Source organism: Cydia amplana, chromosome 11 (assembly GCF_948474715.1).
Source record: "Cydia amplana chromosome 11, ilCydAmpl1.1, whole genome shotgun sequence".
NCBI classification, from domain to species: domain Eukaryota; kingdom Metazoa; phylum Arthropoda; class Insecta; order Lepidoptera; family Tortricidae; genus Cydia; species Cydia amplana.
In genome coordinates this window covers 5,776,169-5,792,434 of record NC_086079.1, presented here as the reverse complement: position 1 = coordinate 5,792,434, position 16,266 = coordinate 5,776,169, and the positions used below count along the sequence as shown (strand labels likewise).

Here is a 16,266-nt window from a genome sequence, read left to right as displayed (position 1 = left end):
TTCCGATTCCTTGCTATAAATATAAACAACAATTATGAGAGCAAAGGCCTGGCATAAAGGGCTATATAAAGCCCTTGCTACACGGTCGCCGACAAGCTCCCAGACCGCGAGGCCTTGGTCCGTCCCGGACCGTGTAGACAGTTGTTTCCAACAAAATTTGACCAAAACTGACCAAGGTCAGACCAAGGTCAGACGGTTAGTAGGCTTGTCGCCGACCGTGTAGCTAGGGCTTAAGGCTGGATCGGATACGAAACACGAGGTTACTGGGCTTGTTAAAGGCTGTACTATAATTTTTATGGCTTTTTAATTATGTACAGTCGAAATTTATTAATTTATTTAATTATGTCACAGTGACAATAGAATGAGGGAGGTCTCTAGCTACATATACTTTCGTATTGATTGTCACTGTGACAAGGTACGAAATGGGTCACAAATTAATACTTTCGACCGTACATATTGGCGTAAGATTAATAATTCTCCTATTTCTCCTTTTCAAATTACTTTTACCATGAAATCTGGGTTCGGAACGAAAATTAAAACTATATTTAAAATGAAAGCACGAGTTTTGTTACACAGTACTAATTTTTTTTTGCCGATACTTCCTTCTAGGCTTAGGATTGCAACATTCGCAACGTAAAGACAAGTAACCTATACATGCATTTTTTGACAAAATAACACCATATGATAATAGAAAGCCACCGACATAACTTCGAAATTAACCAATTCACACAGTCACGCACTCTTTACAAATGTATTTATCTTAATTACATAGCCTTGTACAATTTACAACACAACCATTTGGGTTATAAATAAATCATATTAGTAACAATATCAATAACAATACCAACACAATAGATCGCGATGCGCGTAAGCAAGCGCGCGTCGTCAATGCAACTGGCTGCCGACGCCGGCGCAACCTTCTCTCACCGATCGATTTCTGCGATATCTTATTTGGAACTGGAACCCTGTTGATTCAAGGTCGGGTGATATATGCGCGATGTGCAAGTACTTACTGAGAGTAAGGTAACTTTGAAATTGATTCTGACGTATGCATTTTATATGGCTACTTCTTTTCTTCTTCCTGCTTATAGTAAAAACTTCCGCGTTGTTATACAATTTATCATGACCAGAAACTTATACTTAAAGCGTAGTATGCTCTACCACCAAAAATTGTTAACGAAGAAGTAGTCAAACTAGAGTACAATGGGTTAAGATATAACATATTATATGTTGTACATGATAGGTAATCTACGAGTATGCAACGTTTTTAGTTACAAACTTACTAACATTAGTGAAAAGCAATCTTGGAATGATTATAAATTATAACTTTAGTTGAGCGTGAAGTTGGAACAAATTTTACATCTAGTCTGCGAAGTTTTGATCTTTCGAAAGAATCAAGGAGAAGTAATAACTAAAGCGATTTGCACAACAAAGACTCGCATTCAGACTCGTCTGTAAATTATGTGGCTTGAGAAGATAGTTACTGGACTAAGTTTTTAATCGTATTGCACATACATATTCTAGCCACAAATTCTGTCCTAAAGTTTATCAGTCCTTAGAGACTTCAATTTTAAAGTTAATAAATTCAGTTTTATACACTTTTTAAAGGAACTGATAAGGAATCAAAAATGCCTTATCTCATTATTTGGGAAAAAGTGTTCCATTTTATTGAAAACTCCTGCTAAAGTGTGCTTAAAGACGCTTAAGTATTACCTTTAAAATCTACAAGTTGGTTAGTTAACAAACCAAAGTTTGTGGGATATGAACACTTAAAAATGTTTTCTTCACTACAAATAACCAAAATATCGTTACGTTATGAATCATCTAAATACATGATTTGAATAGATGACTCTTATCACTATTTGCCGATGTAAATGATTAAGACAATGTAAGTATGTAGTTAATAAAAAGCACAGTAGGTGTAGTAAGAGTAAAAAAAGTATATTAGACAATAGCGTGTTTTTGTCCTCGTTCAATAACTAACATCATCCGATTTTTAATAGAATTGCAAATCAACATTTCATATGTGGGCTTGATTGTACATCGAAAGACCGTTACGAATTTCAAAGCGGGAATTAATTACAGCACAGTTACTTTTTACCACCACGGTACTTGAAATCGTTTTGAGTTTTAACTTAGGGCTCATTTAGACGGTGCGAGAACTCGCATGCGAGTTTCATTACATTGCGTCATTTGATCGGTCGGCTGAATTGACGTAACCTCAATGGTCCGCAATGTAACTAAAATCGTATACGAGTTCGCGCGCCGTCTAAATTGGCCCTTAAAGTTAAAAATCCCATCAGTTAAAACTAGTTTTCACCGAGGTGGTTTGGAAAACTAGTTTTAGCTAAAGGGAAAACGGGTTGTCAAGGTTTTTAAATAAAATTCGTTTACTTGTATATGATCCAGAATCAAAAATAATTTACCTACTTAAAAATTCGTATCAAACTTCTCGCGAACTGCTTAATTCCGCGCATATAATGACTTTTCATTAGGGTCTATTGTACCTAATAATGCGTTAAAATTTTCAGTTTAAAATCAAGTATATATTAAGAGAAAACTTAAACGCTATCGCATCTCTCAGAGGCACTGTCAAAACTAAACGTACACCTTTTTGTTATAAAGAATATTCACTCTCAATAACAACGTCTGTATCATTAAAAGTACATACGGCATTAAAAGGTGGTTTTTCCATTTAATGACAGGACAGTCAAACAGTATAAATAATTGATCATAGCTCACGCGACATACTTCAAATAATCCGTATGTGTGAGCATTGATTAAAATGTTTCTTTAGACAGTTCTGCTGCATAGTAATCGGCGGCGAGTAAAAGTATGGGATGATTGCAGTAAATGCGCATGCGATGGTTTAATAGCAATCCAATTAGTAACTATTAAGATAATCACATAAGCTGTTGGTGTACACATGCTAATCACTTAATCAGCAGCGTAGTTGACGTCTTGGTAAGTGTATTTCTTATTAAAAAAACGGCTGCTATCTGAATTAGAATGAGTTTTGAGTACCAATTGAAAACAAAGCGTTATTTGAACAGGATTTGGGCAGCTGTCACTTTGGTTGCAGACAGGTTGTAGCACCAATTTTTCAAAATCACTTTAGTAACTCCACCAATACCTGCCTCAAGAAGGATTCAAGTTCTTATAGTTGAAACAGACGTATTTCAAAGACTTCCCAAGCGCATGCGCAACGCCCGGCTTTCAATTACTTATAGTGGATACTACGAAAAACGAAAATCTAAACTTCGTCAGCTTCCTCTCTATCGCACGAATATGGAAGAGCGATCGAGAGGCAGATAACGAAATTCGATTTCCGTTTTTCGCGGTAGACCTTCAGATAACGAGTTATATTGAGCAGTTGACTCGGTAAGCAATTCGCGGTGAGCTTTATCGCTTTATTCATCAGATAAAAAGGATCGAGTTTGCGACGATCATGCCCAAATACGAAGACCAGACGATGTGGAAACGAGGCCAGCGGCAAGTCAAATACAATGCAACCGATTAATACTGGCCGCTACCAAAATTGTCGAACTTGACCGTACTTATCGATACCTCCGTACACCCGACCATGTCTAAAAGGTAAGTTACCTGTATGAAGCTTCAATAAGATACTGTGTTATTCAACTAGGCAGCATAGCAGTTGCACCTCCGCCAAAAAAGTTGTTGAGTATCCCAAATAAGTAACGCTTTGAGGATTCAGGGTTGCCAGCAAAACCTTTAGCTGCTGGGAGGTCTTAAATTAAAAATAACATGTAAAGGTCTGCTTAAGGAAAATATTTTCGTTTAATACAGAGTTCTCAATATGTTTACTGAAGGTTTCAGAATCAAGGTAGGCGGCATATGCTAATGTTGACAATGGACGTAATAATACCCCGTTGGCGAGGACGAGATACGGCTTTTTGCAGTCATAGGGGTCAAGAACGCGGTTTTTTAAGTATTACCGCATTAAAGATGGGTGACTTGACAAGTGTCAGTAAATATATGACCATGGCTTCCATCCGTACTAAAATTATAAATGCGAAAGTATTTGTCTGTGTGACCTCTTCACGCTTAAACCGATTTAGATGAAATTTGGTATGAAGACAGTTTGAGGCTCGAGGAAGTAGTAAGTACATAATGTAGTTTTTGAGAAGCAATTAGAAAAGATTGTATATTAGGCCGGCGCGAACTGTGGGTAATTATAATTATATGATAAAGCGCTTAATGTAAAATCTATGCAACGTACTTTTCTACTCAGGCAAAGAATTTAGAAACCAAGCGAAGTTATATAAAGCAAGAATTTACGTGTTATAAAAACTATATGTACAGCTTATTAGCTGACTGATATGTAATTAATTAGCTAAATGCCACACGCGAGAATTTTAACTGAAATGTTGTGCAATAGAAAAAACATTCTAAAAGATTAGTTGACGCAAAAATAAGATAATGCTAATAGTCAGAACACCAATAGCATAAAGTATCACTTTTTATATTTTACATCTAGCCAACCTTGTCTTTCTTAGGCTGATGATAGTAACAAAGGTAGACTCTATTCCTGCGTAATAAAGGATATTTTGGGAAGACTAGACTTTTAGAAAGGAATAGACCTTTGGTAGATCTCTTAATCCCAATCTCGCACGAGTGTTTGGAGATACTTTTTTTGCTACTACATTTACTAGAGTATGCGAAAACTGCATCCCAATATAGTGGACAGCCTTTGAACGTTTTTCATCACACCGTTGTACAACTAACCAATGTAACATGCACAAGCACATCCTTCATCGCAACATGACAGCTTATACACAGTTGATCGATGTTGATTGATGCAAGTTTCGGACATGTGCGGAAGCCATTACCATTTGGTACAGGTACTGATTGACCAATTTACTTGTTGGCGTTGCTCGTTAATTAATTACTAGTGACTTTACTAATGGAGCTATATTAGAGTCGACACAGCTAAATTACCGTTCGTAAACCTTATTTCAACGAGATAAACTTTATTATTGGTCAGTTTAATGTGTTGCTTGTGAAGTACTCACGCTCAGAAGCATTTGTAGTTTTTCATTGCAACTACTTTTTGCGGGGCAGAAGCAGTACAAATATGACGGGACGACATCGGCGCATATTGCAGCGACTGGCATGCACCAAACCGTGATGAGTGGCGGAAGAAACGGGAGATCTTTGCCCAGCAATGGGACAATGCATCCTGAAGGAGCTCGGGGTTCACATGGTAAGCCAAATTTAAGGTATGGAACTATTTTTTACGAAAGTGACAGCAATCTTAGCTTGCACTATAGGGGAAATTCTATTATGCCACGCAGACGAAGTGCGGGCAGAAGCTTGAGTAATATAATACTAGCTCAAATTCCTTTGGCATCTAATAATGTACGCTTCGGCCGAACATCGCACTGCCCTGTAATTTTAAATCGTAAAAAAATTCTTAAAGAAAAAATATAAGTAAGAGCAAGGACTAACAAAATTTCTAAAATCGTGTATGTAAAAGTACCCTTATTCATAAAAGACCCATTCAAACCATAAATCATTCGTGATGACAAAACGAAATAGGTCGAAACAATGCCATGCCATGTAAGCATTGCCAGCATTGCCACCGTAAGTGGTATGAAATTGAAGCGCCCGATGTTTTACATACAATATCACGACATCTCCTTATTCGTAGAACTCTTGACCCTATTACATCCGGTAAGTTGTACAACAAGTCTTACAAGACTTAGATACAGTGCTGTTTAGTCTAGCCGTCTATCTAAGGTATCGTGTGCAAAAACATGTACATTCGTAGATACAAAATTACAAATGTACATGTCCTTAACTTCCAACATTTAGTAGGGACATTTTACCTTTAGAAAAATTTGATAAGTATCTAATTTTACATCTCAAGAAAACCACTATGTTGGATGTAGTTAATTAGTTAAATATGATTTCAAATAGACCCTTGAAAGCAGAATATTCGGTTGACGGGGCGTTGATCGAAAATTAGACGTAACCAGCCATGTTTTCGGAAAAAATTATGCCTGACTACGAAATATGCCTTCCTGAAACCCCTAAATCAAAGCGACTGATCTATAAAATACCAAGGTATCTCCAATTCTCCATAGTTGTGTACTCTTGACCTAGTTACATCCAAAAGTTCTCTGTTCTGGTCTAATTGGATAGACTGATACAGCACAAAGATTATCTGACCCTCAAAAGTGTTGCTTTCAAAATAATCGAAAAAAATTGCAAGATGTTGCGAATGTCCGTGATGTTGTGTGGCCGTTTTTATGTAATAAGCAGACATCTTTGTCACAAACTAATGAATGGGCAAATGAAGATGGGCGTAAAGTCAGGGAATTAGAAAGGAACAATGGATATGCCGCGTCGATACGGTAGAAGATTATGGTTCTTGCAAATAATAGTCTTGTTTCCGTGTGAATATTTCGTGGCTTTTGCTCTTGATTAAAACGTGTAATGATTCAATATAAGCGACAATTTTGAATTACTCCCTTTATTTACCGTTTACTGTAATCCTACAAAAGGTAGAGCTTCATCAATTTCCATATGCCAAAATGTTTAGTCGAATTAGAGAGTAAAGTAGAATGTTACGAGGGGCGTTCAAAATATTCTCGGTATTGATATCTTACGACCTCTTCTAAAATTTCTTTCGTTACTGGCCGCTAAGGTTTATTCATTGACATTAAAAAAAAGTATAATTCGAACCGAGATAGTCTTTTGTTTTTCTGCAATTGCTGAACAAACATGAACATCATGTGCGAATTGACAATGTTAACTAAATTAGAACATCGATGCGTGATAAAATTCTTGACAAAACAGGGTAAAAATCAAAAAACCATAAAAGAGGAAATGGATTGTGTTTACCGTGAGTCTGCTCCTTCTTTATCTACCATTCAAAAGTGGTCAAGCGAGTTTAAACGCGGAAGGGAGAGTATTGAAGATGACCCTAGACCTGGCCGGCCTGTAGTAGCTACTTCACAAGAAAATATTGATAAAGTGGAAAAACTTATATTGGAAGATGGTCGAGTGAAGGTAAAATCTATAGCACAAGTAACCAATCTCTCTATTGGTACCGTACATGATATTATACATGACCATCTTAATATGTCAAAAGTAAGTGCAAGATGGGTTCCGCGAATGCTGACTCGGCTTCAAAAAGACATGCGTGTAGCTTGTTGTTCCGATTTTATTGACCTGTGCGGTGAAAATCCTGATGAGGTGCTGCAAAAAATAGTTACTGGAGATGAAACCTGGGTTCATCATTATGACCCAGAGAGTAAACAAGAGTCCATGCAGTGGCACATTAAGGGTTCAGCTCATCCCAAGAAGTTCAAGGTCATCCCTTCAGCTGGCAAGGTCATGGCCACGATATTTTGGGATTGTGAAGGAGTATTACTAATCGATTATAAAGAAAAAGGTGTATCACAGGACAGTACTACGCTAACATTCTACGTCAATTAAAGGATGTAATTAAAGAAAAGAGGCGAGGAAAGTTAACCAAAGGTATTCTGCTTCTGCATGACAACGCCCCCGTCCATACTGCTCATATTGCCAAGGCAGCTATTGTTGAATGTGGGTTTAAAACTGTTACTCACCCACCGTATAGTCCGGACTTAGCCCCCAGCGACTTCTTTTTGCTCCCCAATCTTAAAAAGGATCTGCGTGGAAATAAATTTTCTGACGATGAAGCATTGAAGGCGGCAGTGGAGGAGCATTTTTACACGAAAGATAAAAAATATTTTTACGAGGGATTAAAAAAAATAATTGATCGATCTTTTAAGTGTATGAACATAGGGGGGGAGTATATTGAAAAATAAAAATATCAAACTTTTCGTACTTGTTTGTTTTCATTCTCATACCGAGAATATTTTGAACACCCCTCGTATCTTCACCCTCAAGATTTTACGGCGAAATTAAAGCAATAAGCCCCTGCTGCGTCTCTAATATCTTTATTAAAGCCAATAAGACTTTATTGGCAATAATAAATAGCTAATAAAGCTATATTTATTTACTGTGATGTTCCTTCTACAAACATGATAGTTATTGATAACAAATACAATATTTAAAAGATATTGTTGTTGGGAGCAATTAAATGCGTACAATCTGAATAAAGAATTATATTATATATTTTTAAGAGCATAGAACCATAGTACAAGAACTAATCTTATAGTGTTAGGAATTAATGATAATTGTTGGTATACAAAAAAGTAAACATTTTTGTTTACCAACTTTTTTTGTCTTGTCTTCAATGGTGCCATAACCATTACACAATTGACGTTTAAGTACATTAAATCACGTTGCTTTAATATTGTTTTATTGTAAAAAAATTCGACTGCTTACATTTCACAGTTCTGGAGATACAGCCCGATGATCTACGGACGGACAAACGAATATCGGAAGTAAGAGAATAAGAATTCGGAAGTTAAATACCCTTAGGGTACTAAATCCTTATAACGTAAGACTCATATTACGTTGCCTGAGCATTGTCATCACTCAAGGAATAGTTTTTGCAAGTGTTTTAATTCAACTAACCCTGCACCGAAACACGCGTGGCTCACTCCGCGATTTCGTCGCGTCGCTACAAGTATATTATACCTACAAGGACATGCCGCCCACACCAATTTTGGTGTCTATATGTATAATAGTTGCCGCGCACCGCTACGGAACGGACGCCTGCTCGCGCTTTTTTAGGGAGTGAATCTTCTGTACCTAGTACTATTATTTATTCTGTGACCGAAATTGCTACAACATTTACTATGTCTGAATATTTTTTACCCTCCGTGGCCTCTTTGCACAAATGGCAGTGTATCATCAAAAGAATAACTATCAAGGGAAAAATGGATACATTAACATAAGTACCCTAGGGCTAACACAATCAGAAAATATAGCGCAACCCAGGTCACGTATTCAGGCTGCTTATGGAGTCAACCGGTGGTGCATAAAATATCCGCAATGTAGGTATGGGCCTAATTTGCTTAAGTAGTTTCACCTTCCGCCATATTTTTACATTATTAATAATTCGGCTACTCAAATACAGTAGCGAATGAAAAGGATAATTATTTGCAAATTATAATCGACATCGACAACTTCTCTCAATGACACCATCACGATAAAAGCAAAATTCTGGATCGAAAGTCGTGTGCAGAGACAAAACCCCTTTGAAAGAAAGAAAGAAAACACATTTACGTCAAACCAAACCAGTTAATTACATAAAGTACATAGAAGAGATAGACGTTAAAAAGGGGACTCAGCGTAATGCTTCGGTAAGTCGCAACGCTGATTTTCAGTGGGGACCTAACTTAAGCTAGCACACAAAACAAAGGAGTGTGAGCAACGAACTCTATGGTGCAGTATTGCTGCAAGAAGTCACTCTTAAACGCAGTTGACAAATACCTTTAAACACAAATTAATCATGTTTTTTGGCATTTTAGCTTGTCATTTCTTCAGTGTTGTATCTGTTGGTAAACCTTATAGTAGTTTATGCAACAGTGATATAATAAGGGTTCTTAAAATTCAAGGGTCGAAGTTACAAAACGAGACGTAGTCGAGTTTTGTAAAAAAAAGACCCGAGAATTTTAAGAACCAATTATGAGCTGTTGCATACATTACTTTTTCTATGACAGCTGCAGCAAAAAAAAAAAAAAAAAGTCGAGTTTTGTAAAAAAAGACCCGAGAATTTTAAGAACCAATTATGAGCTGTTGCATACATTACTTTTTCTATGACAGCTGCAGCAAAAAAAAAAAAAAAAAAAAAAAAAAAAAAAAAAAAAAAAAAAAAAAAGAGAGTTATTATTAAAAACAAGAGTTATTATTAAAAAAAAAGAGTTATTATTAAAAAAAAGAGTTATTATTAAAAAAAAAGAGTTATTATTTAAAAAAAAAATGAGTTATTATTTAAAAAAAAAAAGAGTTATTATTGTAAATGAAAACATACCTCTTTCAATCAAGATGATCGGAACTTGTATCTTTAAAAAAAATAAAGCAGTTGTATTATACTCATAAGATGACTGCTAGCAGTCATCTTATGAGCCTATAGACAAAGCATTCAAATGACATTGCTTTAGATATCACTGTCAGTCATTTAATTGACACATTTAAGTGCTGGAGTAGAAAAAATAAATAAAAATACTGGGAGCCCAGGATTATTTACTTACCGATTCACCGCCAGAATCAATCCCGTTTTCAACTAAGATGTCTTCAAATAAAACGTCGGCATCACAAGGGGAACAAAGATTACTGAGCAATTCACTGAACCGTTCAACTTTACGAACACACACAGCCCCCAGCAAACCCCCCACTTCCAAATCCTTAACCATTGGCACTACTACACTATCTTCTAGTTTCACAATAACGTCTAACTTCTTAATCGCAGGTTCTTTCATAATAGGAATGTAACTTTTGTGACTATTATTGAGCACATTGGTTAAATTATTATCCAAATAATTATCGTTGTTATTCAGCTGTTTCGTCTGAACTTTGTCCTCTTCTACGACACATGTATTAAATAAATGTTCAAATTTTTCCTTTTCCAAACTAGGAGAAATGCTTTTATTAAGTAAAACTTCATTCAAAATGTCCTCTCCGCTGACATGTAAGCCAGTTGTTTCGTTTTCATCACTATCTTTAGATTCAATGTTTTCAATTTCAAACTGAGTCTTTTCTAACTTCAAACAGCTGTTTTCGTCAACATTCTTTTCTTTAGGACTACTGACTAATAAATTAAGTTTGTCTTTTTCTAAAATATTTTTACTGGAATGTTTAGGTTTCGATCTAATAGCACCAATTTCCTTATCAGAAAGGCATGTGTCAGGAATGGCTTTCTGATTTTCCTTCTGATTACTAGTCCTTTTGTTGGGAGTGGACTTAGTTTTATCTCTGTCTATTATTTTCGAGCTCTTGGGCGATTTGTTTTTATTATCTTCTAGAAGAGATTGAACGGAAGAACTTCTGGTGGATTTTCTCGGAGACGGCGAGGAATCAGAATGGTTGGCGGCGGCAGCTCTTAAGCGTGAGGTACGCGTAGTTCTGATAGGCACTGAAGTAGAAATGGAGTTGAGGTTTAATTCTGAAGAGGATTTAAGATTAGCAGTCGCTTCGTCCAAAGGCGTCCGTTCCGCTCTTCTCGGGCGCCTGAAAACAAAGTAATATCGAATGTTAGGTTCATTTAGATTTAGAAAATAGCATTATTGGCTAAAATAAATTATCATTTATTGCTTGCTTCTGGGAGAAAAACTCAGAATAGACATAAATTGTGCTGTGAACATGTGTACGAGAGACGTCAAATAAAATCTTATCCATTCATAATTGTGAAATGTATGTCTGTGCAAATCAATCAGTAACTGATTGAAATAATAGAAGGATCTGGTTCTGGATATGGATGTAAGCATAAAAGTAGGCCAATTAAAGTGGAGGTGCCCGGCAAAGGCAGGTAGTCCAAGGTCAATGTCCTGTCTACCAACTTGCTAGTAAGATATGCGGTAGACAGCGACAAAATCATGACTGAGAGAAGTGGCCAGAAAAAGTGGCCTTTCATATTCATCATCACCATCATCGTCATCAGCCTGTGTCAGTCCACAGCTGGACAAAGTCATTTTTCATGTTACGCCACTAATAAGCCTTTGACATATCAGTAAGTGCAAGGTCGATATTGAACTCACCTCTGCGTGACATTTTCCGAGAAGAGCGTCGCAGTTCTCGCCGTAAGCTGCTTCCTCCTCTCTTCTTTATACTTCTGTATCCTGGCCGCTCGGGCCTCGTCCTGAGGCTGACTCATGACGCTCGTGCTGTGACGTCACGTACGCCAGCAACCCCGTTTCCTGGCTCGGTCTTCAGATTTAACATGGATCGCGTCTAGCATGACGACATTAAGCGCGTAGGGCGGAATAGTTGGCAGTGATCAATACAGGCTAAGGCTGGAGGTAGGTGAAGAAGGCGCGCGTGGTGATGACCTGGAAAAGACAAAGTAAACCTTATATGTATAAAAGTACACAAGTCGTCTTAAGATTATGCTATACGGATGCTGTGGCTACGAAGTTTCAACAGCATTCGATGTTCTACGTTTATGTCGTTCGTCTGATTGATATAAAATATGACCTCTCTCTGCAGGGTCACCTATATCCTGTAAAAATGCATATGACATTAGGCTCAGTGCCACAAGCACTTTTTAGACATACCTACATTAATATATGTATCGATATCATAAGTGCAGCTTTGTTGAACACAATACAATATCAATACTATTCCTTTAATCCCTTTCGATTAAAATCGCTTGATATCGGGAAACGATCAATCGTCGCTAAATAAAGCCAGTACGAGAAATTATAGGAAGTGGATTTTAATTACAAACAAGTTACATAAGTCTCCTTTAATTTATTACATTTTCTCTTTTTGCTTAGCATTACTAAGTTTCCGCGAGCTTGTTGGCTGGAGCGTCGCATTCTATAGAAATGTTGCTGTATGACCGTAATTATAATGTGACAATGTGACACGGTACGCAGCGTGCGGGTCATCAGATGGTCTCAGGCCTAAGAATTATGCGTGTACCTACGTAAAGCGAAGTTACGAGTATACCAGTATTACCAGTTATAGCCGAGCCAGGCATGCGATTTCCAAACCAGAGGTCGTAAGTTCGAACCCTTGCTAGTAACTACCTTGGCTCGGAATTTTAAGTTTTATATCTCTCCCATGTCCTGACCATTTCTGACAGGCTTTAGCCGTTCCAGCATCGACAAATGTGGTGACTACTTCGTAAACGGTAAGCGTTTGCAATATCACACATACACAGTTCACGTGAGTTTAGAGGTCGAAGGTAAGCTCGCAGAGCGCGAACAATGAATGTTTAATTTATTGACACACGTATAGCGGAACGTTACGATAAGTGAGACATCAAAGCCTTTGTTCCATTGTAATGTTGCCGGTAACCGTAACGAGATTATTAGATGCTATGAGAAGAAAGGATGATTAAGACGTCTGTTGTCTTACGAGGGTTCGAGAAAATGGTATGCTGTATTCAGAAAGCACGATATAGATAGACGTGATAGCATATAAACGGTAGACCTAAAATTGAATTTTTACTGTTTTCTACTAAAGAAGACATAAAATTGTCAATACGCTTCAATATTGAAGGTGACAGATGTTACTGAATGCTAGCCATTTTCATATAAATGTAAAAGACAGAAGTCTGGAGTTATTCAACATCGTACTTTACTACCATCCTTGAGTTGAAGCAGTCAACGCCAAACGAAATAGTTTTTTAAAATCAACTTTATGTTCTAGATCATACGGTTTTGTACATTTTTGGGAGTTTAGGTGTTAATCTAGTCGCTTGCAGAGGATAGGTAATTCCAACGCTAACGGAAGTGCCCTGATCTTTGTAGATTATGTTTCGAACTTTTCGTCAGTCAGCAATGTCAGGATAGATTGCAAATGTCTAATTCTGAACTGAGCGGTCACACTCTCGTGCTGTATTACAAGTGCCCAGTACTTATACAAATAAGATTAATAAATAATCAACAAAAAAAACACAGTAGACAGAAGTAAATTGACATATGGTGAACTAAAGATATGCTCCATCTAAAGGTTGAGCTGAGACTTTGAGCTAGATCAGAGGCAACATTAGTTATTCACTGCACCAGCTGCTACCGTATAATAAACTTACTCTTATACATACGAAGCTTAGACAGCAATTTGAATAATAAATTGACTATTACAAGAAACTTGTTTCCATCAAATCCGAATACAAATGAGAGTATAATGTTAATGTCGCATCTATTATGCATTTTAGATGACGTTCAACACTTTAATGTTAGTTGTATCATACGAGTATCAATGCCTCTCGTACGTAATGGTGTATTTCAATGGAAATTTATATGAAAGTGGCTGCCATCTGACCTTCCAACCAAGAAGGAAAACTAAGTCTGGCTAGCGAAATGTGATACTGAACATTTTAAATTTAAAAAAAAATCTTAATTTAACGCCGCGCTTTTATTTTGCATACTAAAATTATTGTTCACATGTGCCCGGCGCTTCAGCGAAAGACTTTAAAGAATGTAGAAATCTAGAAATGGTATTCTACTGAGCTTAAGTAATTAGGCATCCTGATCTGAAAGTTATAAGGATAATACCTTTTGAAAATATTTATTTATAAAAAAATTATAAGAAAGTTAGGTCAACGCCTACGAGAGAAAAGCGGCGACCCCACAGGTCTGGCGCATTTTTAATCCAGCGTATTTTGCTAGCGGTGCAAAGAGGAAACGTCAGCAGCGTGCTACGTACATTTAGCCGGGTACCTACGGCTTAATAGAAAATAGGTAATACCCTCACGTTTTATTATGAGAAAATTTTTCACTTGTATGGACATGACGTAGTGGAATGTACAATTTTCATACAAATTTTTGGGACAAGTTTTTTTATCATCAGGATTGAATATGCTAGTGATTCTGAGTTGAAAGAACCCATCGGGCTTTCAATATTTATTTTAGAAAACGCCCATTTGGTTTATAATATGAAACAAATGTTTTCATCTACTATAAATCTACTACAAATGTTTTCGTAAGTAGGTAATTTACGTCAAACTATTTATGTGTTTTATAATTCATAATAATCCTAATGGAATTTGGTCAGAGTTCCTTTTAGGTCAGTGTCTTATGTAAAGATCTACCGACATCGATATACCTACATCCTTATTCTACTTATTACGTAAATAGCCTAGACCTAAAGTACTTATCTAAACGACATTATATCAGTCGTCAGTTAAACGTAAAACGTCTTACACGGTCTTTATACAAATTAAATTATACACAATGTCAATACCAATTACGGTTTGCTGGGACAGAAATATTTCTTAAGCCAGGCGGGGGCGGATCAAGCTATATGGTTAAATAGAACCTTAACATATTTTATTTAGATTCGAAATTACCTTGTACCATGCTAGTAAAAGAAGCGTTACAGGATAAATTAAAAAGTAAGATACAGTCGACGCCAAGGATATGTGACGTTATCGATGAAAAGGGACCTTATTGTCGATGGCGCTTACGCCATAATTAACGATGCTCCGATATATATACGCGGCCACGCGACGCCGTGCGGCGTAAGCGCCATCGACAATAAGGTCCCTTTTCATAGATAATGCCCCATATGTTTACATTTTTGCACCTTACTCCTTTGAGTCCTTTGTAATCAGGCGAAAAATGTAAACATCTCTTTGGCGTCGACTCGTACGAATCGTCATTAAAATATATGAGATATTTGAAAAAGTGGTTTATTTTGGCGAGACGTAATGAAATACGTGATTCGCTCGAATGCTGTTACAGTATTTTGGATCTTTGGAATGGACGGGTACTAAAGCGTCAGAATGAATTGTACAATCCAACGAGTCTACTGTAAGATTTTTTTAAGCCAGTGAAAAGAACATTTCCCTCTATCATCTGTTGGTGCAGACTAGAGAATCTAAAGTGGTTATTGATTCGTATTTCTCTTTATAAACTACTTAATTTAGAGAAGTACCTAAGTGTTAAAGGAGATGATGATTGATGAGTCTGTTTAAAAGAAATTTGAGCACTTTGGGCAAGGAATCAAAAGTTTGTACCGGAAAAGATATAAGACGAAAATTTCAATAATTATTTAGAAATTGCGTTCTAGATGGATTGGAGCCCTCATGGATTTTGCACCAGCTTTTGTTCTTTACCGTAAGCCAGCCAGAGGACCCAGTTGTATATTTAGTTATGTGTTATATACCCTGTTTCCATTTGTTTACATTTTGGATCTCTGCGTGGATATCTCTATACTTATAGTTAGGTACATGGAGCAATATATAACACCCACATTTACAGCAAGTTATTTTCCAGCAACGGGATACTTCCCGTCATAAAGAGCAGGCAATTCCCCGACGTGACATAGAAAAGCGTAGGTTTAGTCTAGTCAGAAAAGTCAGTGAGTCAAGAAATTAGCTTTCTCATTTTGCCGCGTGGCGTAACTCGTTAGTAACATTTCGCAGAAAACAAGATCAGACGATTCTCAGTAATTGATGTTCAACAAAAAGGAAATTGGATTGGCTTGATTCCTTTCCTATTTCACAGTTTTATTGTTTTCAAAGTTGGTTACTTACTTACTTACTTTATATTATATTAACAGAGTTACGAGAGAGCGTTATCTTTCTCTCAGTTCACAATCGGATGTGAAAAACTTCCATTTGAATCGACTTGTCCAACTTCGTTCGAACAGCGCGACATTTTTTGAAAGATAAGTCAAATATTATCCTTTAAA

The 16,266-nt window shown here is 36.8% G+C and overlaps 1 protein-coding gene across 1 annotated transcript in view; it reads right to left on the bottom strand.

Annotated features, from left to right (window-relative positions):
- LOC134652016 (uncharacterized) overlaps positions 1-16,266 on the bottom strand; it is a 285,481-nt gene that overhangs the window by 242,513 nt on the left and 26,702 nt on the right. Inside the window, exons 2-3 of the mRNA XM_063507169.1 lie at positions 11,661-11,951; positions 10,158-11,133 (exon numbers count right to left, since the gene is read on the bottom strand). Coding sequence (XP_063363239.1) covers positions 10,158-11,133; positions 11,661-11,776 — 1,092 coding nt within the window. The 5' untranslated portion in view covers positions 11,777-11,951. The remainder of the gene's footprint in view (positions 1-10,157; positions 11,134-11,660; positions 11,952-16,266) is intronic.